Below are 26,353 nucleotides of genomic sequence, written 5' to 3' on the forward strand. Positions count from 1 at the left end.
CGCGGCTTCACGGGCTGGTCCCTTTGGTATCACACTCTTGCGGGGGTAGCTTCTCAGAGATCGTGGTGTTAATTATTAAGTAGTAAATGCGTTGCATTAAAATCGATTATCCAAGAGCTCCGTGACGCCTAACCAAGGTAATTAATGACGTGCATGACCCAAATCTACCTGTCCAAGTACCCAAATCCTATCCGATACCTCGACTCAGGGGAAGTAATCCGTAATATCATCGCCGCTGACCGCCAACAGCTTCGTAACCCGATCACCCCGGACCACCATGTCCCGCGCGTACTCCCGGCGCGCCGCGCTGCCGTCCGCGGCGGCGATCCGGGCGCTGTGCGGGTAGACGTACTTCTCGAACCAGCCCGGCGTCGCCTCCTCCTCGGCGACCATCCCGCCTCGCGCGTGCGCTATCAGTGTGGATAGAGGCGACGTGCTGACGCCCAACCAGTACCGGGCATGGACGAGCACTTCGTACTCGATGGCGTCTCTTTGTTCGGGGCCTAGGGCCTCGATCTGCGCCAAGAGTATCTCGTTGCCATGCTGCTGCTGGTGGTTTCTGTCATCCCCAGGTTTCAGCAGGGTCCGCGTGTCGTATACCGTATAGTTGAGCGGCTGTAGCGTCTCCCGCAACTTCTGTACAGCTGCGGGATCTTTGCAGCTCAGGTAGACAGTTCGTATCTGGTCGTCTGGCGTCGCATCGTTTCCACTGATACCCCTCCTCCTTCTTCTCATATCGCCACGGCCGGCACTGGCGCTGGCGGTAGAAGTTGTCGTAGAAGGGGAACCGATCCCCCGAATAGCCTCCACGTAGCCCCTGATCAGGGCTTCGATACCGCCTGTTCCCGTCTTGGCCCACTCGTCCTCGCCAACAAGATGTACGCCAATGAAGCGACCATCTGCCTCAGTGACCTCCGCCATCTGATCAACAACTGCACGACCCAGCGCAAGCAGAGACGCATTGTACTGTAACGCCTGGAACAAGTCTCGGCGCACCGTCACCATCTCCCCGGTTCCCGCATAGTCCCACGCCAAGTACGGATCTCTGTAGCGGACCACAACAGGCTCGGTGCCGAGGCTGGCCTCGTGGAGGAACCCTTCCACCACTTTTCGAAACGAAGACTTTGACGATGAGGAAGATGTGGCAATGCTATAGTGCGGGTCCTTCTGGGACCGGGATGGCAAATTAACGGTCTTGACCTGCCGCTCCTCCTCTCCATGCTCAGCTTTGTCGCTCGCGCTTCCGTCTTCACCATCGCGACAAGCAGCCGTCGTCCGGACCTTGAGCCCAGGACACCAGTTCCCCAGTGTCTGTTGCAGGCCCGCCATATCCCACAAGCTGCCGGGACACACGTACTGCTTGCTTTCCGCCCCCACCGCGACGATGGGGGGTATGATGAGCCCGCCCCCGGCGCCCGCGTCGATGGCCAGGCGCAGGCAGGTCTGGACGCGGTTGCGAGCCTCGGCCAGGCCGCCGCACAGCGAGAGCTGATCGGCGCCGCAGCCGCTGTGGCAGTGGAGCGTCAGGTTCGGGTTCCAGGGCGCGTCCCGGCACAGGTTCGCCAGATGGGGGAACTTGTTTTCCTGCTGCTGCTGTTGCTGCTGTGAGTGGCTTGCTGGCGGCGCCGAAGATGTCCCATCGGACGACGAAATACCGGCCGGCCCCGGCGGGACGGGCGAGTCCGACTCCTCGTACCAGCCGCTGCTGCTTGCCGACGAGCCCACGGTGAGCTTCCGGTGGTATTCGTACACGGCACGCGTCAAGGCCAGCTCCCGGGGGATACACAGGAGCAAGACCACCGTGCCCAGGAACAGGAGCCCGCAGGCGATCCGTAGACAAGCTCGTGGCATCGTCACGGCATTCGGACCAAGATGCACCTGAATTCCATGAGGATGGAAGGAATGGCCGTGACAGGGAATCTGAACGAGAGAGAAAAGGGAACGCAGGGACGAAACTGGAGGAGGGATAGGCCCAGGACTATCGATGAGACAAGTGGGTAATATTCACATGAGACAGATTTCGTCAAGATCGTCACTGCAATGCTAATGAGCTCAAAATGCCTTATACTGGAAATGCAGAAGTCCCCCTTCTTTGGAATGTTGAGCCCCTAAAGTAGGACGACTAGCCGTAAATCAACTAGTCGGCAGAATTATCGATTTGCCAACGCCTTCAATCAGGGACAGGCAGAGATTAGCATCGCCGGGGCAGCGAGTCTTCAATGCTCGCGATTGATTCTAATAAGGATACACCGCCCATTTATCCTGTTTATGGCCAGAGTGGAATCGCCCCTGATGAGACGTTCGCGCGACCCACTACAATCAAATGGTTTGTGGTCTGCTGAACCGGCTCCTGCCGCGAAACACACCGCGAATGACGATCATTCCTCTGGAGCAACTGTCCAGTACACGTGCGTCTTAATCGCACCCTAATCGCTCTCGTCATCGTCGTCTTGGAGGAACTGGAACTGGGCCTGCTTGTTGCCCCCAGCACTCGAGCCGGCCGCGCCAGAACCGCCCGGTTGACCATCCGCATTCCCGGTGTCGCCCCGGGCTTCTCGCTCGGCCGCCTCCTTCTCGCGCGCCTTCTCCCGCTCGGCTCTAGCGAGCTCCATCTGCTCCCTGATGCGGCGTTCCTTCTCTTCCCTGTCCAGACGCTCCTGCTCCTCGCGTGCCCGCTCCTCTTCTTCCTTGCGCTTCTTCTCTGCCTCCTCCTCATCCGGATCGAAGCCTTCGGGTTCGATGCCCCGGCTGGACAGGAAGTCCAGCTGGGCAAGTGCGCCGTTCCGAATGTGCGCCTCGCTGGGCCACGGCACGAACATGGCGCCGGCCAGCGGGTTCAGGCTGTCTTGTATGTGATCGGGTAGAGCCGTGGTGGTCTGCTGGCCCGAGAGCTGATCCAGCGCGCCGTTGGGGGCAGAGGCGACGCCGTTCGGAGTGCCGCCCGGCGTAGGGGCAGCCGACTCGACGGCGCTCTCGGGCTGGGTCGGGGGCGCGCTGTTGGCGAGGGGCGCGTTGGCGACGCCCGAGGGCGGGACCGTGGTCTTGGCGATGTGGCGGCCGTAGTTGAGGAGCTCGGTGTAGTTGATGGGGTAGGTGCCCTTGTCGGGGAAGACGGTGGTCGAGGTGCTCGTCAGCTCCTTGCGGGCCTGGGCGAGCTGCACCAGCGTGTCCTTGATCTGCCCGTCGAGGCTGGCCGAGACGCCGCGCAGCTGCTGGATCCGGGCGTGGTTGCGCTGGTGGGTCTGCAGCTCCTCGAGGCCCTGCGCGAGGTCGGCCGAGGCGGCGTTCAGCTCGGTGGCCGCGTGGGTGTTGGGCGTGTACTTGGCGATGGAGTCGACCAGGTTCGCGAGGGCCTTTTCCATGCGCTCGAAGCGCACGTCGATTACTTTGTCCATGACTAATTAAAGCACGAGAGAAAGTGAGGAAGAAAAAAAACGATGTGGTATTATGTATGTGATCAAGTAATAAGAAAACCAGAACTTGTTGCGGCCTTGCGACCTCGATGATCTCGGGAGATCAGTCGGTTCTATTAGTTTGACAGATGCAAGTAAAATGGATGGATGAACGCAAAAGCAGGCACAGACAATCCAGTAGCAGCAGCCGCTTGCCAATTGCTTTCTCCACACCAGCTGAGGAATGCGAATTTGGGGAAAGAGGGTTGGAGGGTGGTGTGGCTCAAGCTCCCGGTTAACGTGGCTGCTGCGTGCCTATCCAATAAGCTTCCACCCAAAAAGAGTTGGTTGTGGCTTGCGTGCGTTGGCTTCTCCGGCCGGCTTGTTCCGGCCTCTTCAGATTTCAGGAATTGAAGATTGAATGTCGCGCAAGAGCTGAGAGTTACCGACCGAACCCTCCAAAGCCAACAACGCCAATTGCACCACCCCCAATTGTCCGCCATCCCACCTTCGCAGCCATGCCTTTCGAGAAGACGGTACGTTGCAACCCCGCGAGGCCCAATCACTGTATCACCACGTAGTCGTCGCTGTCGCTGCCGTCGTCGTCGTCGCCGACCCAATCTTCGTCATCTTCGTCATATCCGCTGTCTTCGCTGGCTTCGCTGTCTGCCACCGCCTCAGTTTCCGACGACGACGACGACCACTCATCGCAGCTCTCTGGCCAACTGCCGGGGATCGGCCGCCGGGAAGAAGATGCGAGGGAAGCTGCTGACTCTCGTCTCCGTTGTAGCAAGAGCTCGTCCGCGGCCGCGGCCCTCAGAACCGCGCGTACCCGTCCTACAAGAGCCCATACGGTCCTAAGTGAGTGGAAATAGAAGTCTTCGAGCGGACCGCGTTCCATTTTGTCGTTGAGAGAGGAGAATTCGTCGAGGGAAAGGGGTTCTGGAGCCGTACTGCCGGTGCAATAATGGTTGGCAAATTATTTGGGGGGCTCCAAACCTGGGAACCAGACGATCTCCTCGATATTTTATATATCGCCCATCGGAGATGCAGATTACGGTTTCTGCGGCATCTGGCTGACCAAGGTTCACCAAAAACAGGTACCACTACCAGCCTAACGTGGCCGGATGGACTCCTAAGCAGTTCACCCAGCTGTAAGTTACACTCCCACCCAGTCTGAGGCAGTCAATGGGGCGGAAACCAGTCAAGGTTGCAGAACCAGGAACCAACCAGCTGACCTGTGACTCTTTTCCACTGCCACAGGGGCATGAAGGCCGGCGCCTTCGGCGGTGTCGCCCTCTTCGCCGTCATCTTCTACGCCTCCGGCATCCCCCGCGTCCAGAGCGACATCCTGATGAAGGTCCCCGGCCTCCGCAGCTACTACGTCAAGGACATCCCCGCCTCCGACAACCCCTTCTAAGCGCAACGTCGACGACAACGAACGGCAGCGTCTCTCCCCATGATGGTTGGTAGATACCCAATTCAGCGTACGCGTGCGTGGTAGAGAAGAGAAGGTTAGAAGGCAAGCAGCAGCAGGAAGGGGAACTAGAACAGCTTTGCGGATCGATAGTCCCAGCATGGCCGGCCAACTCTTGTACAAAATGACACAATAGACTTCTGCTTTCTTACCACACACATGACTTGGGACCAAACTGGGAAGCTTTTACGTGATACTTGAGGTGCTGAAAACTGTTGGCTCTCCATAGCCAAATTCGCATTGTACTCTATGCTGTTCTTGCTCTATGGGCAAACCCTTGTCGCGTGATGTACATATGACCTCGCTGAAACCCCCATCAGAACCTGGTAACGCTATCATACACCATGAAACTGTTCATTTCTTCTTCGACTCAATCAATCATGTCATCTTTCTCTGCCCCTCGTATGCTAACATTTGTTTTTGTCTAAACCGCAAGGGAAACAACTTCCAACTTCTCTCTTGCCATGCTCTTCGCGTCATCTATTCAATCAAGCCTTCTTCTCCCCACCCTCCATGACCTGCTTCATCTCCCCCTTGATGCGGGTCACCGTGCCGGCGCCCCCGTACACGAGCCCCGTGTAGACCATGGCCAAGCTGGCGCCCGCGTTGAGGATCTGGAGGGCCTGCTCGCCCGTGGAGATGCCGCCGGTGGCGAAGATGACCTTCTGGGCGCGCGAGTCGTCGTGGACCGGCTCGCGGCTGCGCGTGGACGGCTTGGAGAGAGGGCGTCGTCGTGTCGTCCTCGACCATGCCCGTCGGCGTCCCTTCAAGGCCGGCCAGGCTGGCGCCGACGGCCTCGTCGGCAATGTCCTTCTTCGCCTCGTGGATGGCGCGCTTGCCGTCCGCGCCCGGCTGGGTCAGGGCCAGGCTCTGGCCGTCCAGCATCTTGCGGTAGCGCTTCACGAGACTGAGCGTGCGGTTGAACATCATGGGGCCCGAGTAGCCACCGGTCTCGCCCAGGGTGGCGGCCTCCTTAGCAGTCACGGCCACTCCCGGCGGGACGATACCGACCCGGCGCTTGGTGGTGTTGCCGACGATCACGCCGTCAACGCCGCTTCGCCAGACTGCCTGGACAATTCCTTCCATCTGGGCCTCCTCGTCCTCGTCGGGCGAGACCTTCACCATGACCTTGGGCTTGGTCTTGCGGTTGGCGCGGCGCGCCTCGTCCACCACGGCGCTCAGGATCTCGGTCAAGGGCTCGACAGCCTGAAGGTCGCGAAGACCGGGGGTGTTGGGCGAAGATACGTTGACCACAAGGATGTCAGCGTAGGGTGCCAAGCGCGAGACGCAGTAGGTGTAGTCTCTGCTCACAGCACCGACGTCCTGCTCCGGGGTGTCCTTGTTCTTAGCAATCTGGACCGCCAGGAGTCTGCCCTGCGCCAGACTTCCGGGCGGGACGGAGCCCTCGCCGTTCAGCACCTCGGCTTCTGTCAGCCCGTTGGCACGAGCGTATAAGCGGACACGGTTGCGAAGGCGCATAGCCATATCGTCGGCACCGTGCGAGTTGAGACCGTAGCGGTTGATCAGACCGTCAATGCCAGGCACGCGGAACATGCGCGGCTTGGGGTTGCCCGGCTGGGCGAGCGGGGTGCAGCCGCCCACCTCCACCAAACCGGCCCCGAGGGCGAAAAGAGGGTCGATGATGTCGGCGTGCTTATCGAGACCCGCCGAGATGCCGATCGGGTTCGCGAGGGGGTGGCCGAAGACGGACAGGCCCAGACCGGCGTCCGCGTTGGCACCAGAGCGCTCGCGGACGTGCAGGTTGACGGGGTAGAGGGACTTCATCGCCTTGACGCCGACGTCGTGGGCGTCCTCGGCGTCGGGCCAGAGGGTGCGGATCAGCCGCGGGACGAGCCATTGGTGGACCGAGGCGCGGGTGTCGGTGGCGTAAAAGTAGGCGAGATAGCCCGAGGTGGCGAGGATCGTGGAGTAGAGCAGTATTTTGGCGCGGGAAGGGCTGTACGAGGCTGTTCGCGGCGCAGAGTACGACGACGATGTCGACGAGGACGAGGCGGCAGGGGTCGGGGGAGTGACAGGGGCCGACGTAGAAGGCGTAGACGGAGCAGGCGAGGTTGTAGTAGAAGTTGTCGGGGTAGTCGAGTTATATCGCTTGACGGGCAGGGACCGCGAGAGGCGTGGGCATTGTTGTCTCGTCAAGGACTGAGCTAAGAGAGCTGTGGAAGAGCGTGCGGCACGCTGTGTGAATCGGATTGAGGACGCCATTTCGGCGATTGCATACTTGGGTAGCACGACACTCAGTTGGAGGGGAGGGGGGATTTAACAGAAAAAGTTGAACCGGAGGAGGATCGGTTGAATTGAGGCTTTTGGGTATGATGTCGTACGTCTCTCAGCTCAGCTAAGGTCCGATGTTTGGAATGCAGTCAAAAAGCTTAGGGCGTTTGCGTTGCCGTGGGGGTGGGATTTAAGCTCGCCCCAAACGGCCTAGCCGTAGGGGTCCAAGGTACAGTGCGCCAGTGGCGGGCATGCGGCTAGCCTTCTGTATCTCACTCCTGTCACTTCAGTTCTATGTCACAGCTCTTGGAGAATTGTTGCATCTATTCATAGCGGTAAATGATGTAGTCAAGCCAGTAAGAATGCAGCTATCGGCAGCCTGGCTTTCCTCTGCTATTGACCTGCCAGATCTAAGTAGCATTTTACGTTACGAGAATTGGAGGATGGAGCTGAGCACCCAGTTGAAAGCCGGCCAGGTTAAGTACTTAACCAAACCTCATCCTGGCAGGTCAGTAAGCGCAACAATGTGACCTGTTCGTTTGTTCGTTCAAATTTAATGTGATCGAGCTGGCATATGGAAAGCAGGATTGTTTGGTCAGGGATCAATTGGGAGGCTGAACAGAAACTGAATCAGGAACTGGTGTTTATGTATTTTGGCAGGTGCTACAGGGCATTTCGAGCTTCATTACTTGACAATCTCCTCCAAGGCTTGGATTGTTGAAGTTATTAATATCAATCAGACCCTTCAGTTTTCACAGTTGTAAAAAATTAAGATGCACCTGATATGATCGGAGAATGCGCCGAACAGTGTGCGGATGCCCGTTCTTGAAGTAATGGTGAATTGCTGACCCCAAGATACAGTGTGTCAATGCTCACCAAGCCCCGGCTCCACACTGTCTTTCCACTCCCGTGTTGGATTGCAGCTGCCACATCGCAACTTCATCATCTGAGATCTGAGAACAGCAGGCAACACACTGCCAGCAGCACATTACACTCCTTTGTTGCCTTGCCTGTATACCAGAGGATCATGATTTGAGCATCTCCAGAGTTTTCATGATGGAGCTTCTGACTGGGACCCTGGATCTGGTCTTGGGTCAGAAATTCCTTCTCATTGCCTCTTCAGGCGTGCTTGCCATTGCACTGGGCAGTTTCTCGCAGCAGTACAAACGCGACCAACTCGATCTAAAGGCAATTGTCAAATTTGGGCTTCTCAACTCGGTCCTTGTCGCCTTCGCGTCCCTATGGCTAAGTTATGTCAATGCATCGGTCCCTTCGCCCTACTTGGTAAGTTGACAAGAAGAGATGAGATTCCTCTTCAATGAGCAGTGTACTAATTAGGGGTAAAAAGGACGAGTTCTTCCACATCCCGCAAACCCAGGTCTACTGCCAGGGCAGATACTCACAATGGGATGACAAGATCACCACTCCTCCTGGACTGTAAGCTAACCCAGTTGTCTGCGATCCTGTCAATTATTTGAATTTTCCTGGCTGACATTTTTGCAGGTATCTTGCGGCCATAGCATGGTCTCGTTTTGCGGGCAAGACTGATTGCTCAGCTCAAACCCTCCGCCAGTTCAATGTTGTCGCCATCTTCTGGACCTCACTCTTCGCGACTTTCTCCCAATTCTTTGTCAAGGGAACACGATGGTCTCCCCTCAGATCAAACTTTGCACTGCATTCCGGTCTCAACATCGCACTGTTCCCGATTTTGTTCTTCTTCTCCGGGCTGTTCTACACTGATGTCCTCTCAACATGCGTCGTCCTTGTGGCCTACTCCAATCATTCATCGAGGGTGTCCTCTGAAACCGGACCCCCCGGTTTTCTCAATGATCTTTACACGATCGCGCTGGGTGTATGCGCGCTGTGCATGAGGCAGACCAACGTGTTCTGGGTCGTGGTGTACATGGGTGGCCTCGAAGCCGTGGCAGCTCTCAAAGATCTCAACCAAGAGCCTGCCGATGCTCCTTTCACCGCGACGCACTCAAAATTCCAACTATTCCCTCCGAGGTACACGCAAGGTCATGTTTACGACCCGTCGGTGGGCGGTGCACAGCTCCATTTCTTCCCTTGGCGGTACACGCTGGGCGAAGTATATGACCCTCCTGTCGGCGATGCGTGGCCGGGCGACTTGGCCTTGTGTGTCCTCAGTCTTGCATGTGCTGCATGGTGGAATTTCTTCACTCTGCTGCGACGAATTTACCCCCACATCATAACGATGGGTCTTTTCGCAGCATTTGTTGTCTGGAACGAGGGCGTCGTGTTGGGTGATAAGTCGAATCATGTTGCGACTCTGCATGCAGCCCAGATGCTATACATTTGGCCTCTGTTTGCCTTCTTCTCAGCACCCTTATTCATTCCACAAGTTGTCCGGTGCCTCTCCACAGTATGCCGATTTCTTACCAAGTCATCGTCAACTTCAGCCAGTAGCTGGCTTCGCGAGTCTGACAGCCACGTTGAGAACAAGCAGTTCGCTTTGAAGGTGTTCAATGCTGTCTTTTCAAACGGCCCGCTACTCTCAACGCTGCTGGTGGCTGCATGCCTGATGGTCGGGTTGATGATTGTGCACTTCAATACTATCATCCATCCATTCACTCTCGCCGACAACCGCCATTACATGTTCTACGTCTTCCGGTACTCTATTCTTCGCGGAAGCATCGTCAGGCATGCGCTCGTACCCGTGTACGTCTTCTGCGGCTGGCTCTCCTGGTCTGCCTTGTACGACAGCAAATCGTCCAAGCCTGCAGCCGTTACTCCTAGCATCATCATTACCTCTGCGACGCGACCTTCATTTTCAATCCTGAATGGCGGGACCTCTCAATCACCCCCGGCATCCACCGTCATCATTCTCCTGCTGACAACGACCTTGTCGCTCATGACGGCCCCACTGGTGGAACCCCGTTATTTCATCTTGCCGTGGGTGTTTTGGAGACTCTTGGTGCCTGCGTGGTCGATGGACGACTTTTTCGGAACCGACCAAATCGCGACAGACAAGCCGTCGTCTATCTGGCTGGTACGAGTTGGCAATCGGTATGATGTCCGGCTGGTTTTGGAGTCTATCTGGTTCCTTCTCATCAACGTCATCACCATGTACATTTTCCTGACCAGACCTTTCTACTGGAAAGCCGAGGACGGGAGTCTTCTCGACGGCGGCAATGTGCAGCGTTTCATGTGGTGATTGTATGGGGTGTCTACATAGTTAGATGAGACAGCTACTTAATATTGCTAATAGATCTCGATTTTGGTACTGCTAATAAAGAGCGCTCAGGGGGGCAAGGGAGACAATCCGTTCGCCCAACCGCAAAAGCCACATACGGGCTGGGTGGTGTGGCGCAACGCAAGAAGAGGATTAACCGGCCACTCGGTGTCCCCGTTTCTTTCCATGTGCTCATCTACCGGATCCGTGGGAGTCAGGTCACAGTGTGTGTGTACCAGCTGACATTTTATTATTAGTAGTGGGAATCGAGTCATCGTACGATCTGTCAATAATCCCCCGCAAGAGCCAAGCTCCCCGCAAAGTGCCATTGTGACCTGTGACTTTTCCCAGAGCGGTTGCGGTTTGAGCATTTGAGTGGGCTGGGGATCAAAGAAAGCGAGAACAGAGCAAAAAGACAACCCGACAATGGCCGATAGAGGGGTACCCATAGCGTGTGTTCTAACGTTCTAGCGTGCCCTCTCGCTCACCAACTGTCTTGCTTTGATTGGCCCGAACCAGCCCCAGCCAGCAGCCTGGGCGGGTCGCCTGCAAAACCGCTGGGGACTTGCATGTGCGATGACCGCCCACTCTCCCCGAACTTGGCCTTGGTGCTTGGCTGGATGTGTGAACTTGCATTTGCATTTGTGTGTGCAACCCTCCCTCGAGCGCTTGGCCACGACAAACCGACGTAACCGCTAAGGGTTTCTGCTTGCCCTTCCAAATCAGATAACCGTCGTAGTCGTACGATGATAACCTGACCGATTTCTGCTGTGCCAACCAAGACCAACCCCTCGCTTCTGCAGCAGCGCAACCGTATATTCGATCCCCCGCGAAATCCACTATAGTTCGATCACACTTCGGTCTTCTCTCGGTTGTAACCTCGAAGCACAAAAGAAGGAAACCCAGCTGGCCGGAATCAAATCGAATCAAATCAAGCTTCTTTTTAGGTTGGTAGCACTCGAGTTTGCGGTACCGGTTGAACGGAGAACCAGCCCAAGTAACAATTGAACGGCGTCTGCTTTTTGCGCATCACGATCAATCACACGAGCGTCCAAGCCAACCCGACAACCCGACAGCCACCACCCCTGCGAAAAGCCTCGGGTCCACGGCAAACACACACGTACTCACACCCCCACGGACACACAAGTACGAAATCAACGGTGCATCGCAGACAAGCCTCAACCAACTCAGCTACATATACCAGAGACAGAGACAGACAAAACGATCCGATTTGAAACACGCAGGTCTCTCGCACAATCAATCAATAGGGTTCATCGTCGGCAATCCACACACAAGTACCACCCACAAACACCACCACTACTAGCCCTTTCGGCGGAGGAACTTGTGGGCAATTAGCGGTCGGGGGTTACCAAACCACACACCCGTCACCGCTTGCTTCTGGACCATCTCTACTTTGTCTTGATCGACGCAGCGCGCACACCCACGGCTGCCGGCATCTTTGTTTTTCCCCAACCACCCACCCCGTCCCCCACGATGCCGTCCTCGCAACGGCCCTTTTTCCTCTCCTCCTTCCTGGCCGCCTTCCGACCCCAGGCGCCCCCCTCCGCCTCCGCCCTCTCGGCCTCGCAGCAGTCCAAGACCCACACACATAACCAGTCCAGCAGCTCGTCCGGCTCCGCGCCGGGGGCCGCCCGCGGCATCGCGAGCTCGACGCCTGGGCCCAACTCCTCCACCGCCTCGACGACAGCCGGCGCACCAGGCGCCGGCAGCGTCATGAACCAGCTCCCCATCCACTCCCCTCGCGCGGGACACGGCGTGCCCATACCCACGTCGTCACCCGGAGGCGGCCGGGGACAACGGCGCGGCAGCGACAGCTCGAGCGAAGGGTTCCGGGACGCGAGGGGCGCGGATAAGTGGTACATTGGCGGCCGGACGGCGGGCGGCGAAGAAAAGTTCTTCAAGCTGGGTGTCGTGAAGAGAGTGCGGAGTAATGACCGCCTGAGTCTGGATCGTTTAAGTCTGTGATGACGACGATGGGCAGGCGAGTGGTTGAGATTGGCAAGCCAAAGAAGAAGCGCGGCCGCAAGAGAGTTTGAGGCAATCAGTCAAGCCAAGTGGAATGGGCGACCGATCGCATGATGCAAGCAAGAAGCAAGTATAGAGAGCGAGAAAGAGAAAAGCATTCTTACCAACTACGACAGAGGGACTCGTCTATTTATGGGCAGCAGGCAGGGGGAAGAAGACACCAACAAAACCAAGATGCATATTTCACCGGAGAGAGAGAGACAAATGATACAAAAGAGACCATGACGAAACATATAGGGGGCGGCCAAGCTTTGCTTACTCCTTCAGGGCGTTTTTATCTGTTTTCTTCTTCTTCCCCATCGGTAGTGGGCGAAAGTCAGCAGCGGAAGGCATTTTGCTCTTCTTCTTCCTTTTCTCGGCGGCGTTCTAAGGCGTCAAATCCCGATCATCATCTTTATGGGTTCCCGAGCGACAGGCGGCTCTGCGGGGTCGGCGTCACCCCCCAAAACAGCACTTTGGGTTGTTTACTTATCGGGTCAAAGACTTTATATATATACACAATGACAATAAAAGCAATGCTTTCAGACACATGTATGCCTTGGTGGAAAGGCAGTTTGCTTGCTACGTGGAACTGTACATGCAGACACCGGAGGAACCCTGACGACTGCACTCATCTCTGATTGACTGGCCTCCTGAGTGTCATATATATCGCTGCAACCCTAACAATTATCCCAGATGAAGCATACATGGCATCAACCTGTCTACCGTCCTCTCCCCTCCCGCGACCCTTGCTCAATCGGCTGGTAGCGAAACACGATCGCGTTCTCTCTGGGACCCAGCGTCGTGATGGGACTCCGCGTATCCTCGTCGCCCGTGCGGAGATCGTCCCCGCCCGAACTGACGTACCCCCTCTCCGAGTCGGCGGCCTCGATGATGCGCACGGTGACGAGCGCGCCCGCGCGGATGGGCTTGGAGTGCTTGTCGGTGTCGCCGCCGGCGTCCTCAAACACGAGGAGGTCGCCCGAGTCCAGGCTCGGGCCGCAGTGCAGCTTGTCGCTGACGATCCGGGAGGGCTTCTCGCGGTCGACGAGGAAGCCGCTCACGTACAGGGGCGCCTCGGCGTCGCCGCCGACGAGGCGGTAGGGGAACTGGTACAGTACCTATGACCGGGAGGATCGTTACTACATGTCGCTTTGTGGCGTGGCCCGTTCCACAAGCCGCTGAACTCACCTCGTATGCCTCGAAGTCGTCGTTGCCGTTGACGAGGCCCAGGCGGTCGTGCTCGGGCCACTGGAAGCTCCAGAAGCCCACTTCGCCAACGTCGGCGGCCTCGGGCGGGATGGGGTCGGGTCGGTGGTCGCCGTACCAGTTGTCGGACCAGGCGGTTTCTATGTGGGGGCGGGTTGGTTCACTTACTTCAGCAACGCGATGGACTTGCAATAGGAGGTAGACAAGGAGCGGAGAGATACTCACCTACAGTGAACTCACTTGGTGGTATGACCGTGAGATTGAGCGGCCGTTTTCGCGGCACGTCGTCGACGAGTGTCAGTCGGAATCGGGGTGGCTGCGGGGGAGCTTTGTCGGGCAGGTCCTTGATTTGGGATGGCAACTGGTCCCTTCCTGCGAACTGCGCCAGCATGTCGATCATGTGGTGCACCTTTTCTTGCTGGAATTGAAACACGTCAGACCTACGCCCGGGTTCGAGGCTGGGTAGCGAGTCTCGCTTACCTTGATGGTCCGCCAGTTGTGGAACGATGCCACGGTCGAGCACCAGGCAGGAGGGCTATACGTGGGAGTCGTCGTCAGGACCGAACTGTACTTCTTACGCGAAGGAGAGGCTCGGTAAAGAAGAGCCGGATAACATGAGACACTCACTTGCTGCACAGCAGAGGGTCCCCGCCACTTGCTTCCCAGCATATTGGGCGTGCCGAGGACTTGGAGGATTCTCCGCTCTCACCCGCAGAGCCACAGCCGGGCTTGACGCTAGCTGACCCAGGAATCCGGGATGAGCTGAATGAGGCCGCTGCCCCTGCTCTCATGGACTGTTTCGCGTCTTGTACGTTGGCTGCGTCGGCGGTAGTCATCGCATCTGAGGCATATAGCCGTCCACCCAGTTGGACTTTGGTCGTGAAGAACTCGCCTGGGTCATTGTGTGAGCATTTACAACAGCAAGCTGGGTCTCTGACCAAACACAGTTCGGGATGTCTTACCGAATGTATCGAGGAACTCCGTGAGAGACGCCTTATCATCGATGCTCTTGAGAGCATCGGCGCACTGGGGCGTTATCTCCAAACTGTATTCGTCGAGATTCAGAGTTACCCTGGGAAACTGTTGATGGGTGCCTTGTTCAGAATCCTGATGGGCTCACTGGTTGGGACGTGGCTTGGACAGTATCAACTCACCGCATAGGCCACGTGCAGCTCCTTCAATGCCTTCATTGTGGTTTCAGGAGAGCCGGGTCTGCTGGTCTTCCCGTATCCTCCGGAGGCCCCGATCCCCATGCCAAATACGCTACCGCTCCTATGAATGGTAGATGATAAGCGGACTCTCCATGTCACTAGGGCATTTACTCGATACTTACGCTGATGCTTTGATGTCCCCTTCGGAAAAGGAGGACATGGCGAGGGAAGACTGGAACTCGTTACTAGTGTCAAAGACAGACACGTAAGAGCGATCGTCTACGACAAAATCGGGGATACGAAGGTATAACTGGGTATCATCGTTGGCCAGATCGTTCCTCAGCTCAAAAGAGCTGATGCTCCTTTCCTTGAAACGAAACGCTGAGATGTTGGACCAGGTAAGCTCCACTGAGCGAGAAAGTTGGAGTAGGTGTATGCATGGTTTCTCACCCGGAAACTTTGCCCTCTCTATGCCTCTGATTGGAATCTTCCCACCGTCCTTGGGGTGTTCTTTATCCTTCTCTGGACTGCCGCGGATGATGGTAAATCCGTATAAGAACGAGTTGTTTTGAGCCACCATAGCCCACTCCCTTTCATTCAGGTCTGCTGGGTGCCTGGCGCAACAATTTCAGTATACTGCAGCCACTCTCTCTGGAGGCAGGAAGTTTTACTTCTGATCCAAACTGGGAAAGGTTCTGCCAATCGGTGTACGCCTCGTGGCTTTCTTGAGAAAGACGTCTCGTATCTTCGTCTCCGCCGCGTCGGCCTGAAGACGGTACTGTCAATAATCCACCCCAATAGGCTCGGGAAAGCAGGAGAAGATGGCGAAGCCGAGAGAGGTACTCAGTCCTACCTCCAAGATAATCTCCAGATACTCCTTAGTTATCCAGGTGTCTTCCACCGTAGCTCCATTTCTGTCGCAGAATGGCAAAAGTGCGCTGCAGAGGCCGAAGGCGGTCAGTGGGTTAAATATCACAAACAAGGCCAGAGTGACGTACCATTCTCTATGGGCCTTGATATAGGCCATCTCGGCGCGGAGGTTGGACAGGTCGCCATGTTCAATGCTCACAGTCGGCACACTGAGAAAGAATGCATCTGTAGTGGTTGAGGTTTCGCTATCATACAGTCGAACTCGCAGGGTAGCTTGGACTTCGTCAGTACGGTGTGCCGGTTCCATGGTGTGCCACGGTAAAACCTCAGCCGGGTCGAAACCTGGAGAACTTACTGCCCGGATCGGCGGGCATCTCGCCGTCGCTCTCTCCAGAATATGCGGACGACATTATGGACACTGCAGGCAACGCCTCGATGGAGAGATCCCTTTGGTCTCCCATGACAGCGGGACACCAGAAACAAAGCTGAGAAGACTCGAGATCAGCTAACACAGTATGACGCAGCAATGTGCTGACGAAAGGTGGTGAAAGTGGGCAACAGAATCAAAGGGACTCTCGCATCCCCTCCGCCTTGAACCACGTAGCTAGCATAAGCAGGCACGTATGTGGCGTATCCGGGAGGTTTCACCGAGTTCCTGCTGAAGGTCCCGATTGGCAGGTCATGGTCAAGTAAGACCCGACACATCCGCCCGGGGGACTCGCGGTCTCACGTAATCATGGATGACTCCGGTTCTCATGCAAATGACAATGTGTTGGTTATATTGACTTGTAATATGGCATTCTTTATCGAATATTTGACTCGAAATTCGTGTCGGAGTCTGTGGCTACTTGAAAGTCCGCTTAATAATTATCATTGAGCGGGCAACTTGTCAAATTATCATCGATCCTCTTTCAGGTCTTACTCCAGAAAATATCACACTATCATCTCGCAAGCCGCTGCTGTTAAAATGGTTGGTTCCAGTGACATTGGTTTCGAATACAGGAATTTGATTGACAACATCGATATAGTCTACTTGTCCATCACTCCTCAACCATTGATGGTCCATAATTACAATCTATGTAGGGCAGGCCACACTGAAATCTGTCCCTTTCTCATTACTCTGGATATTGACCTTCCAGGGGTAAATCGTGGGTACAGCCAGTATATCAGGCCTCGACGGCCGATTTGGCACGGAGCCGCTCTCCAAACCGGTAGAATAGCAGGGGCGGGGACAAAGGCGAGTGCAAGAAACCCCAGCATGGTGTTTCCCCAACCATCTCCAAGCGTCCTGTACATGGGCGGACCCGCTAGCGGAAGAAAAGTGCTGGACAGAAACCGTAGCAGGTTGTTGGCACCAAGTGCAGAAGCGGCGGCGTCGGATCCGAACAAATCGACTAAATATAACTGCGTGGGCATCTTCCCATCATGCGTGTGAGTCGCCTTACTAAAAGCCAGAGTAAAGAAGTGAAGTTGAAACTACTTACAAGAACGAAAAAGGCCCCGAAGCCAATCAGCGCAGTGCCGATGATGGGTACAATCCAATGAACTTGGTAATGGACAGTCCAGCCGTAGAGAAACAGACCCAGGCCCACAAAGGGGCTGAACCAGATCATCAATATCAATCGATGCTCGGGCCGCGGTCGGGTCACCCCCTCTGCCTCCATGCGGGCCGCGAGAACCCGGCTGCCCACGGTGCGAAAAACGACCATGGCCACTATCAAAGTGACTCCAAGGCCCAAGTATGCCAGCCCCGAAGTGGCCGTGGTGAAGCCGTAGTGGCCCTCGAAGACATCGGTGAACGTGGTCATCAGCAGATACATGAGGCCAAACACCAAGGCGACGTAAAGAGACATGATGAGCAGGACAGGGGATCGGATGAGTAGCATGGTCGGCCGAACAAGTGCTTGGGTGAGGACCTGGTTGGGTGTTAAGTGCGACCGAGTGAGACTAGAACGCAGCTTAACGTTGCCGGATGAAACGCGGAGGCTGGCAGTCTTGCGCTCGAGCAGGACCTTGGGGTGGGTCTCGCGCAAGAAAGCGGCGGCGGCGACGGCGATGGCGCCCCCAAGAATGGAGAGAAGCCAGAATGTCCAGCGCCAACCCAGGCTACTGGCAACAAAACCTCCGATGACGGGCCCGAGAACCTGCGGTCACGACACGTTAGCGACGCGGTCGAGGACATCCGAAGTGTAATGGCTACTTACCGGTCCGGTGAGGGGTCCCAGACTGAAGAGACCCATAGCACTCGCTCTCGTCTGGAGAGAGGTGACATCCGCTATGCTTCCACCACCAAGTGCCATGGGCGTCCCGCCGGCGAATCCAGAGATGAAGCGAAACACCATAAACTGGGCCACATTTTGGCTGAGCGCGTTGCCGACGAAGAAGGCCAGGAAAACGATGTTGGCGGTGTGGTAGACGGGCAAGCGACCGTACACCTCGCTGAGTGGGGAACTGAGCATCGGTCCCACGCCCAGGCCGAGGACATAAAGCGTGATCGCAAGCGTGCTCACGGTGGGAGACGCGATGTCGAACTCATGAACGACTTGCTCGATTCCGGGTGCACACATGGTCGGGGCCATATTTCTGCCATGGAAGTGTCAGAATGCCTTGTCTAGGTTGCAGGCAATCGGGGATGGTAACCTACGTCACAAGTGCAAGCAGGGACACAATGCCGATGTGTAGCCATCTCTTGCCATCACTCCAATTCTGCGGATTGGCCAAGTCTTCTGGTCCATCCCAGTCGACAACATTGGGATCGACCATTTCAGCAGTCTTCTCAATTGGACCATCCTCAAGTGCGGCGGCTTGTGAAGCAACACCTGCTGATGATGTGCCGCTGTTAGGTTGAGATTTTGGTGTTGTGGACATGGTTGCAAGTAGGATGGTAGAACTTACACGAAGTATTTCCGTGCAAAGTTGAGATCGCGCCACAAAAGTCTTGGATAACGAAAACATACATTGAGCAGAGATTGGAGGGCTCATTGACACTATTTCAATACCCTTGCGGTTATGCGCTGCCCACAGGCTTCGTGGTGACTCCCAGCCCAGCGCGAAAGCCAAATAAGGCCCTCCGCGGATGTAAACGGAGGCAAACGGAGGCAATGCCATGAACAATAGATACTATCAGGTCATAGTCAAGGGCTAAGTTCCAACTGCTGCGCGATAGAGACAGTCGGTATCGCCAGCTCAGGGGCTACTGGCACTGCCCAAGAGAGGCGTCACGTGAGCGTAGCGTACGGGTCACCATCTCATCGAAGTATGAAGGGAGCTGGTGATCCCTGCCCAAGTAGATGAGATTTCTATGAAGAGAATATACATGACTTGAACCCTATTACGTGGGTTCGATCGTAACTGAAGCCCGTTCAACGGAGACAAAGCGGAGCTAGCAGCCTTGTGGCCGCGGAGCAGTTGGCGGAGCTCCGCGGACGGTGGCTGCTAGCGTGGCAGGGCCCAGTGGGATGGATAGCGGGCCGCAGGGTAGCACTCGAGGCGCATAGGTATGTTCTTAACCGCGGTGCGAGTAGGTACTTTTGTTCAAACGCATCAATTGATCCGACTCGCTTCTTCTATCCGACCAACGCGGGGTACCCTTTTGACGCCAATGCTTACCTACCCCCTTACTTCACTTGCTCCACTTTTGCGCTGCCTTATCAATGTCTTCCCATTGCCAGCCGTCTTACATGCATGTCCCTCACCAGGAAGCAGTGCTAGGATTTACTGCTTTGCAAATGGTTAGTGTACATACGCAGGATGCCGCCGGTATTCGAATCCCTGCAGTCGGCCGATGCCACTGCTTTGTTCCGACCTTCTACCACCATTGCTGGAGTAGTTTCCTTTCTGTAATTTCGGTACACATCCAACCCCTTTCTTGCTCTCGTTTTTTGCTTGAATCCGTCTCTGCCTGTCGCCTTGCCACACCGGGTTCATGTCATCCCCCGCACCCACGTCGCACTTGCCGGCCTTGCCACCGTTCGTAGCCGACACCATCGAGAACGGCGGGCTCCCTTCTACCTCTGGATCGCGATCCCAAGCTGCTAGGCGCCGTCGAGACAAGCCGCAGTTGTCATGTGTCGACTGTCGCCGCCGCAAGTAATAACCCCCCTCAGCTAACCTGTGTCTTCCTCACAGCGAGTGATGCTTACTAGCCCGTGTTGTCTGTAGATCGCGTTGCGATCGCAAACAACCTTGCTCCAATTGCCAAGCTCGTGGTCAGCCATGCCTGTACGCCGAAAACCAGCAAACAAGCTTCCTACGAAGTCCACAATCCCCGGCGGCCCCCAGGGTGCCCGATCTCCACGACCGTCTCGTGCACCTCGAGCGCTTAGTGATGTCCCAAAAGACAGCGCCACCTCCAGTGCCCCGCCCTCCTAGTGCGGTGCCGGAGTCGGCTGGTAGCAGCTCGGCCCACAACACGCCAGACTGCGGGCGATCCGAATGCGGCAGCATGCACATCAGTGCCACAGAACTTTCCTATGTCGGCAGCGACCACTGGGCCGCCATTGCAGATAGCATAGCAGATCTACGACACTATGTCGACCGTGGAGAGCATCTTGAATCAGTGGAGACTCTCGACGAGGGCTCAAGGGAAGGCGACTCGCGCGGCGAGACAGTCGGGAGGTCGTCTCGTGCTCTACTCCTGTATGGCTGTCAACCCGGATCGCGTACCGAGATACTAGCTGCGATGCCTTCTAAAACAGTTGTCGACCGTTATGTCTCTCGGTATTTCAATCGGATGGATCTCGTGTCATGTTGTGAGTGCATCAAGTCTTATTATCGACGGCCCGCGATTTCATGGTTGACCGCCCAGTAGCTGTCCATGGTCCAACATTTCTACTGGAGGCAAGTGGATTAAACTCACTGGGTATGCCTTACTTTATACACCATGCTAATATTGGAATAGTATGAGGCTTTCTGGGCAAATCCCACCGGAACTCCTGTGATCTGGCTTGGTCTTCTCTTCGGCATGATTTGCCTTGCTGTTATTACCTCTGGTGCGTCTGAGATGAGTCACGCGGGTGATGCCGAGCACGCGATCCTCCCCGTGAACATCTACCGAGAGAAGACGGCCCAGTGCCTGGTCGCGGGCGAATATACCAAGTCTGGACCGTACGTTCTGGAAACCATGATCCACTACTTGTATATCGAGTTCCTACTAAGCCCTGACGCGGATCACGACCTCTGGTTTTTGCTTGGACTCGAGGTGAACACGGCCATGCGCATGGGCTATCACCGCGAACCCAGCAACTTCCCTGCCCTCACGCCCCTCCAACGTGAGATGCGCCGCCGCTTGTGGGGTACGGTTCTGCTGAGTGACATCTTGATCTCCAGCCAGATGGGAATGCCGCGCATGGTAGCCGAGTCGCAATGCGATACCGGCGAGCCTCGAAACCACAATGACACCGACTTGGAAGTCGGATCTACCGAGCTACCTCCGTCCCGACCCGAAACTGAATACACAACAAGTACCGGCGTCATTGCCCGCAGACGACTGCTGGTAGTCCTTGGCAAGATCTCGGACCTGACTGGGGGCGTCAAGGTCTGTACCTACGATGAAGTGATGCGACTTGACCAAGCTCTGCACCAGGCAGCATCTACTATCCCTCAACCTCTGCAGATGAAGCCGATCACGGCCAGCATCACAGATTCCCCTCAGGTCATCATGTCGCGTGTATTTCTCAGTCATCTGTCTTACAAAGGACAGTTGCTTTTACACCAACGCTTCCTTCATTTGAAGTCCTCGTATCCCAATGAGGATACGTTTGCCCACTCTCGCAGAGCTTGTCTCGACGCCTCGTTGGGTTCCCTCCAGCTACAAAAGGTTAGTGACGCGGTTCTCTCATACCAATCGCAGTCATTTTCTTTGAGTCATTCAATTACTTCCATATGAAATCTCAAGCGGTTCATTGTCCACTAACTGCCTTCTCGTTGTACTAATGTTCAATCTTTATAACAGGATCTCGATGAGGAAACGCGCCCCGGCGGTCAACTTGACACACTGCGCTGGCGTGTGACCTCCATCATGAATCATCAGTTTCTTACGGCGACTATGACTTTGTGTTCATTGCTCCACCGTGGAAAGACCTTCGAAAAGAGGGATGCCATCATGTCGGCGCTGCGAGGTGCAAGAGACATCTGGGACCGAGCAATCGCAGCTTCAAAAGAAGCTCAGAGGGCGGTTGATACGATTGGCTTTGTTCTTGCGAGGGCCGGAGAGGCTCGCGAGACCCTAGTGTCACTCCACGAGTCGTCTGCATCCGCGATAAGTAGTAGTAGGGACAACCTCAATGACGTTGTCAGCGACCAAGACACCATTTTCAACACAGATACAGGGTTCTCTGTCGGTCAGTCCCCAACCCCCCTCTGTTTGTGAATAGCATTAACTCGAACAGGAGCCAATGGAAGTATGCTACCGTCGTTTTGGGGTACGTTTACGACGAGCCCCTTGCAAGAGGAAGCAGATGTCGATTTGGGTATGGATTTTCAAGGACCTGGAGCTCAGGCGCTACACAATTGGATGGAGATAAATTGGCCAAACGAAGACACTTGAAACTCCATTTCTCTGTGTCTCAACATCCCCTGATTTTGGAATTTTGTCATGTTCGTAGATACATCGAACATGAACAAGTGCCTCACAAGTCCTGTTTGTTTCACGTAATGGGTTTTCAGAATAGAGTCTCATAGACACCCACCAAGTGATGAATTCAAAACTGAATGTTGCTATATTTCAGGAGTAAGAGCCAGCCTTGAACGATTTTTCAAGTAAGCTGGTTACTCTACCCCTGAGTAGATCTGCCTCGCTCACTATCCGCTGTAATAATAATCGCAGGCATTGAATGCATAGTCTGTAATGGAAGGGTCGGCTCAAGCTGTCAGCCTGGATCCCTCATTCACTACCCCTGCACCTAGCAAATCCCCGAGGCAATGCAGGGGTTCGCAGCCCCACTAATATCTCCGCGGAGGGAAGCTGAAGCTCCGGAACAGTCACACAGCGGACGTGCGACATGGAAGCAAACAGAACACCTAATGGTGTATGACCTCAAGGATGAACCTGAAATCTGGCTGCCGAATTATAAATTAGTCGTCCCAACTTGCCTGCTTGCTGCTCTGATACTCTAGTTACCAACCTGGGCTTGACATCATGTCTTCAAAGCTGCGCTTTCCCAACCGTGCTGTACTGTCGCTTGTCTCGAATACAGGTAGAGGAAACGTCCCGTCTCCTTTACTACTATCTGCATCGTCCTCACTTACCGTCCCCTCAGTCGCTACACCCCGAGCAGCTTTTACTTCCATCGCCGAGTCCCCCTACAACTCTCCCTTGACACTGATCCGCAACACTTCCCACGCTGCCGCCATGTCTACCATGCCTGCTACCCATGGCCACAATGAGGCCTGCTGCAACATCCCGCCGATTGAGGCGTCTGGATACACGGCCAAAGGCTCCTACAAGCAACTTGGTGGCATGAAGACATGTGAGACCCAGTCCACCAACACCGACTAATGTCCTTTAACTGGTCATATCTACAGATATCACCGGCCCAGCGCAGGCAACTCGCGGTATCATTTCCGTGTTCGATATCTTCGGTTACACAGACCAGACGTTGCAAGGCGCCGACATTCTAGCGAGCAAGCACAAGGTCTTCATGCCTGACTGGTTCCATGGCAGCCCTTGCCCAATGGAATGGTGGGTAGTACTCTACGTCTGCCTCCTGTGTACTGCCCCCGAAACACGTTCTGTGGACTAATAACACCTCAACAGGTTTCCTCCGGACACCGAGGAGAAGCAAAAGCTCGTCGGCGAGTTCTTCGGCAAGAACATGCCTAGTGGCGTCGCAGATGCACTCCCAGACTACGTCAAGGCCGTCCAGGCTGCCCATCCTGCCATCACATCATGGGCCATCATCGGTGTAAGTACAGAAACCCACAGTATCCCTTGCTACCACCAAAAGACTAACCATAGACAGTTTTGCTGGGGTGGCAAGGTCGTCGAGCTTGTGACCACTGGCTCTTCCAACCTCTTCAGCGTCGCGGCGGCTGCTCACCCCGCCATGGTGGACTCGGCCATGGCCGACAAGATCCCCGTGCCGTATGTCCTGCTGGCCTCCCAGGAGGAGCCCGAGGACGCCATCAAGGACTTTGAGAGCAAGCTCAAGGTGCCTCACCACGTCGAAGTCTTTGGTGACCAGGTCCATGGATGGATGGCCGCACGCGCTGACCTGGCGGACCCGCGTGTGAGGGAGGAGTACGCTCGGGGCTATCAGACGGTGCTGCGTTTCTTTGATAAAGAGTGGAAGTAAAGTGCTTGGAGCATGTTGGGCTGTCCCCTTTCAGTCTTCCCATGGTTCCCGCCGTCTCACGGCAGTAGGATTCATTGAGGCCCTAAAAGAACCTCTCACCAGCTAATTCGCGAGTATTAAAAGATCTTTGTTATTGCTTCCCTGTTACTTTCATACGAACAGGTAGCCCAAATGCGGATCTCGCTTCCACAACCTAGAAATCCCCTTTGGGTCTAGTTCGAGTCGTGACCCGGTCTATTATGCCTGGAACGGTGCCGTTGCCCCTTGCCACATAACCTACCCTGTCATTTGCCATTCAGCCATGACCAACGAACCGCCCAGCCGGGTCGGGAGGAACAAATCATTCGGTGTTTCCATGTCCAACATCCATGTCGAGCTTTGAGTTTCTCATGTACATGCTTGTACAACATGGCCACGCCCGCCGCAGAGAGGCTTTTTGATGATACTCCCTCCCCGGCGTTGGTTACTTGTACTCTTTACATTGCAGGCAGGATGCCAAGACATCATATCATCCGGCCAAGTATTCTTCTGCGGACACTCACCTGCACCCTGAACTACGCAGTAGCATTAGTATCGATTCTGTCAATCGAAATGTGGGCTTCGCTATAGTCCAGGGCTTATCCTGGCTGTTGGCGCTAACCGTCCGGTTGGCCCACTGAACAGTGACCAGTTCGTGATGGAGACCACGCAGGGGTCCGCCTCCTATTCGGACCGGGAGCAATCAACGAAGCAAGGGATGGGGCTCGGCGGCTACAGAAATACGGTTCGAATGATGCGGCGGTCCTCCGTCTTCTTTCTTCTCTGCAAAACCGTCCCTGTAACATAACGTCCTCTTGTGTGCTTTTGGGATTCAAGATGTCGCGCCAAAAGCTCGGCCTCGTGGCTTCTTTGATCGCAGCTGTGGTGTCATGGGCCCTTGTTCTCTACCAACAGGGCGGGCAGCCAGAGATTGACGCCGACACGGTGGTTGGAATCAACAACACGGTGCTCTTCCTCGTCACGGGCGCCCATGGCCTGTCCAACGTGCACTTCGCCACAATACAGGCCTTGCTGGAGCGCCACCCGCACATCGAGGTCCACTTCGCCACGGCCATGTCCGACCTGGATAGCACCGACGGCGTGCACGGCCGCGACGAGGCCAAGCTGGCCCGGATCGCGTCGTTCGCCCGGCGCGTCAACCCCGCCGCCGGCGACGTCGCCTTCCACCGCCTGCCCGGCCCCTCGTGGGTCCGCGCCATGTACCAAAACACGGACATCGGGGTCGAGACCCTGTCCCAGCCGCCCGGGTACCAGAGCGTCGCCCTCCTGTCCCGGCAGTTCCAGCAGTGCCTCGCGCCCTGGACGGGCGAGGAGTACCTGCTTATCTACCGGGCCGCCCGCGCCGTCATCGACGAGGTGGACCCGGCGGTGGTGGTGCTCGACACGCTCTTCCTGCCGGGCGTCGACGCCGCGCGCGAGGCCCGCCGCCTGCGCGCCTTCGTCACGCCCAACACGCTCGTCGACAACTTCGTGGCGGACCAGCCCCGGCTCGGCATGCTGTGGAAGTACCCCGTCGTCGGCGCCGACTTCGGCTTCCCGCTCCCGTGGCGGCGCGTGCCCGAGAATGCGCTGTCGGCGGTCCGGTTCGTCGGGGCCGTGCTCAACATGCCCGCCGTCCAGGCCAAGCAGCGGTTCCTGCAGGAGCACGGCGGCATCCGGGAGCCCATCAACTTTTACAAGCTGCATCGGCCCAACGTGCCCTGGGTCACGCAGACGACTGAGGGGGCTAGTATCCCCGTCGACGTGGTGCCTCCCAACGTGACCTGCGCCGGGCCCATCGTGCTGTCGGCCGCGCCGGCGGCAGAGCAGGACGCTGAGTTGGCGTCGTGGCTGGCTAGGGGGCGAGGGAAGACTCTATTGATCAACCTCGGCAGCAGCGTAAGCGAGTACAGCCCACAACAGGCATTTACCATGGCGGCAGCCATCCGTACAACACTCGAGCAGCACCCAGACGCGCAGGTGCTATGGAAGCTAGTCAACGCAGGCAATCGCACGGCGGAGCTCGAGCCGCTTTCGGACCTCGTCGCGGGCGGGCGCGTGAGGATTTCCGGCTGGATCGACGTGGACCCCGTCTCGCTGCTCGAGACGGGCGACATCGTCGCCAGCGTGCACCACGGCGGCTCCAACTGCTACCACGAGGCCATCTACGCGGGCGTGCCGCAGGTCGTGCTGCCCCTGTGGGCCGACTTGTACAACTTTGCGGCCCTGGCCGAGACGTCTGGTATTGGCATCTACGGCAGTCGCGGCACTGCCCCGGGTTGGACGGTGGAAGGGTTGACAAATGCGTTCATGACCGTGATCGACGACGAGAAGGCGGCGGGGATGAGGGAGAAGGTGCGAAAGCTCAGCCAGAAGGCCAAAGCGCGGCCCGGCAGGGAGAAGGCGGCGGCGGAGATTGCGAGATGGGCTGGCTCAGGATGAGCAGAGAAATCACCGCACGCCACCAAGTCCCTCCCAAAGTAAAATGGCCA

At 56.3% G+C, this 26,353-nt stretch overlaps 11 protein-coding genes across 11 annotated transcripts; 6 read left to right on the plus strand and 5 right to left on the minus strand.

Annotated features, from left to right (window-relative positions):
* Nucleotides 1-204: 204 nt before the first annotated feature.
* On the minus strand, nt 205-1,851 carry PG985_005905 (uncharacterized protein; the record flags this gene model as incomplete). The annotated part of the gene is made up of 1 exon (XM_066825674.1): nt 205-1,851. One exon carries the CDS (start codon nt 1,849-1,851, stop codon nt 205-207), a length of 1,647 nt encoding a protein of 548 aa, XP_066688834.1.
* A 575-nt stretch (nt 1,852-2,426) lies between these two features.
* On the minus strand, nt 2,427-3,395 carry PG985_005906 (Mediator of RNA polymerase II transcription subunit 4; the record flags this gene model as incomplete). The annotated part of the gene is made up of 1 exon (XM_066825675.1): nt 2,427-3,395. One exon carries the CDS (start codon nt 3,393-3,395, stop codon nt 2,427-2,429), a length of 969 nt encoding a protein of 322 aa, XP_066688835.1.
* A 515-nt stretch (nt 3,396-3,910) lies between these two features.
* Nucleotides 3,911-4,812, plus strand: PG985_005907 (uncharacterized protein; the record flags this gene model as incomplete). Its single annotated transcript, XM_066825676.1, has 4 exons — nt 3,911-3,928; nt 4,183-4,253; nt 4,493-4,546; nt 4,656-4,812. The coding sequence occupies 4 exons, from the start codon at nt 3,911-3,913 to the stop codon at nt 4,810-4,812; spliced, it is 300 nt and encodes a 99-aa protein (XP_066688836.1).
* A 545-nt stretch (nt 4,813-5,357) lies between these two features.
* Nucleotides 5,358-7,092, minus strand: PG985_005908 (FMN-linked oxidoreductase; the record flags this gene model as incomplete). The annotated part of the gene is made up of 2 exons (XM_066825677.1): nt 5,358-5,582; nt 5,617-7,092. The coding sequence occupies 2 exons, from the start codon at nt 7,090-7,092 to the stop codon at nt 5,358-5,360; spliced, it is 1,701 nt and encodes a 566-aa protein (XP_066688837.1).
* Nucleotides 7,093-8,157: 1,065 nt separating this feature from the next.
* Nucleotides 8,158-10,276, plus strand: PG985_005909 (Dol-P-Glc:Glc(2)Man(9)GlcNAc(2)-PP-Dol alpha-1-2-glucosyltransferase; the record flags this gene model as incomplete). Its single annotated transcript, XM_066825678.1, has 3 exons — nt 8,158-8,385; nt 8,450-8,538; nt 8,605-10,276. 3 exons carry the CDS (start codon nt 8,158-8,160, stop codon nt 10,274-10,276), a joined length of 1,989 nt encoding a protein of 662 aa, XP_066688838.1.
* A 1,512-nt stretch (nt 10,277-11,788) lies between these two features.
* PG985_005910 (uncharacterized protein) lies at nt 11,789-12,280 on the plus strand (the record flags this gene model as incomplete). Its single annotated transcript, XM_066825679.1, has 1 exon — nt 11,789-12,280. The coding sequence occupies one exon, from the start codon at nt 11,789-11,791 to the stop codon at nt 12,278-12,280; it is 492 nt and encodes a 163-aa protein (XP_066688839.1).
* Nucleotides 12,281-13,041: 761 nt separating this feature from the next.
* On the minus strand, nt 13,042-14,899 carry PG985_005911 (uncharacterized protein; the record flags this gene model as incomplete). The annotated part of the gene is made up of 8 exons (XM_066825680.1): nt 13,042-13,440; nt 13,511-13,668; nt 13,754-13,946; nt 14,009-14,093; nt 14,156-14,420; nt 14,491-14,608; nt 14,683-14,800; nt 14,862-14,899. 8 exons carry the CDS (start codon nt 14,897-14,899, stop codon nt 13,042-13,044), a joined length of 1,374 nt encoding a protein of 457 aa, XP_066688840.1.
* Nucleotides 14,900-15,460: 561 nt separating this feature from the next.
* On the minus strand, nt 15,461-18,417 carry PG985_005912 (uncharacterized protein; the record flags this gene model as incomplete). Its single annotated transcript, XM_066825681.1, has 6 exons — nt 15,461-15,617; nt 15,678-15,774; nt 15,905-16,034; nt 17,034-17,693; nt 17,754-18,132; nt 18,194-18,417. 6 exons carry the CDS (start codon nt 18,415-18,417, stop codon nt 15,461-15,463), a joined length of 1,647 nt encoding a protein of 548 aa, XP_066688841.1.
* A 1,459-nt stretch (nt 18,418-19,876) lies between these two features.
* Nucleotides 19,877-22,096, plus strand: PG985_005913 (fungal-specific transcription factor; the record flags this gene model as incomplete). Its single annotated transcript, XM_066825682.1, has 4 exons — nt 19,877-20,260; nt 20,450-21,367; nt 21,503-21,890; nt 21,939-22,096. The coding sequence occupies 4 exons, from the start codon at nt 19,877-19,879 to the stop codon at nt 22,094-22,096; spliced, it is 1,848 nt and encodes a 615-aa protein (XP_066688842.1).
* An 804-nt stretch (nt 22,097-22,900) lies between these two features.
* PG985_005914 (dienelactone hydrolase) lies at nt 22,901-23,843 on the plus strand (the record flags this gene model as incomplete). Its single annotated transcript, XM_066825683.1, has 4 exons — nt 22,901-23,018; nt 23,074-23,230; nt 23,306-23,453; nt 23,511-23,843. The coding sequence occupies 4 exons, from the start codon at nt 22,901-22,903 to the stop codon at nt 23,841-23,843; spliced, it is 756 nt and encodes a 251-aa protein (XP_066688843.1).
* An 855-nt stretch (nt 23,844-24,698) lies between these two features.
* Nucleotides 24,699-26,303, plus strand: PG985_005915 (uncharacterized protein; the record flags this gene model as incomplete). Its single annotated transcript, XM_066825684.1, has 1 exon — nt 24,699-26,303. The coding sequence occupies one exon, from the start codon at nt 24,699-24,701 to the stop codon at nt 26,301-26,303; it is 1,605 nt and encodes a 534-aa protein (XP_066688844.1).
* Nucleotides 26,304-26,353: the final 50 nt, after the last annotated feature.

This window comes from Apiospora marii (assembly GCF_038362585.1).
Source record: "Apiospora marii strain CBS 49790 chromosome Unknown utg000003l_segment0_segment0, whole genome shotgun sequence".
NCBI lineage: Eukaryota > Fungi > Ascomycota > Sordariomycetes > Amphisphaeriales > Apiosporaceae > Apiospora > Apiospora marii.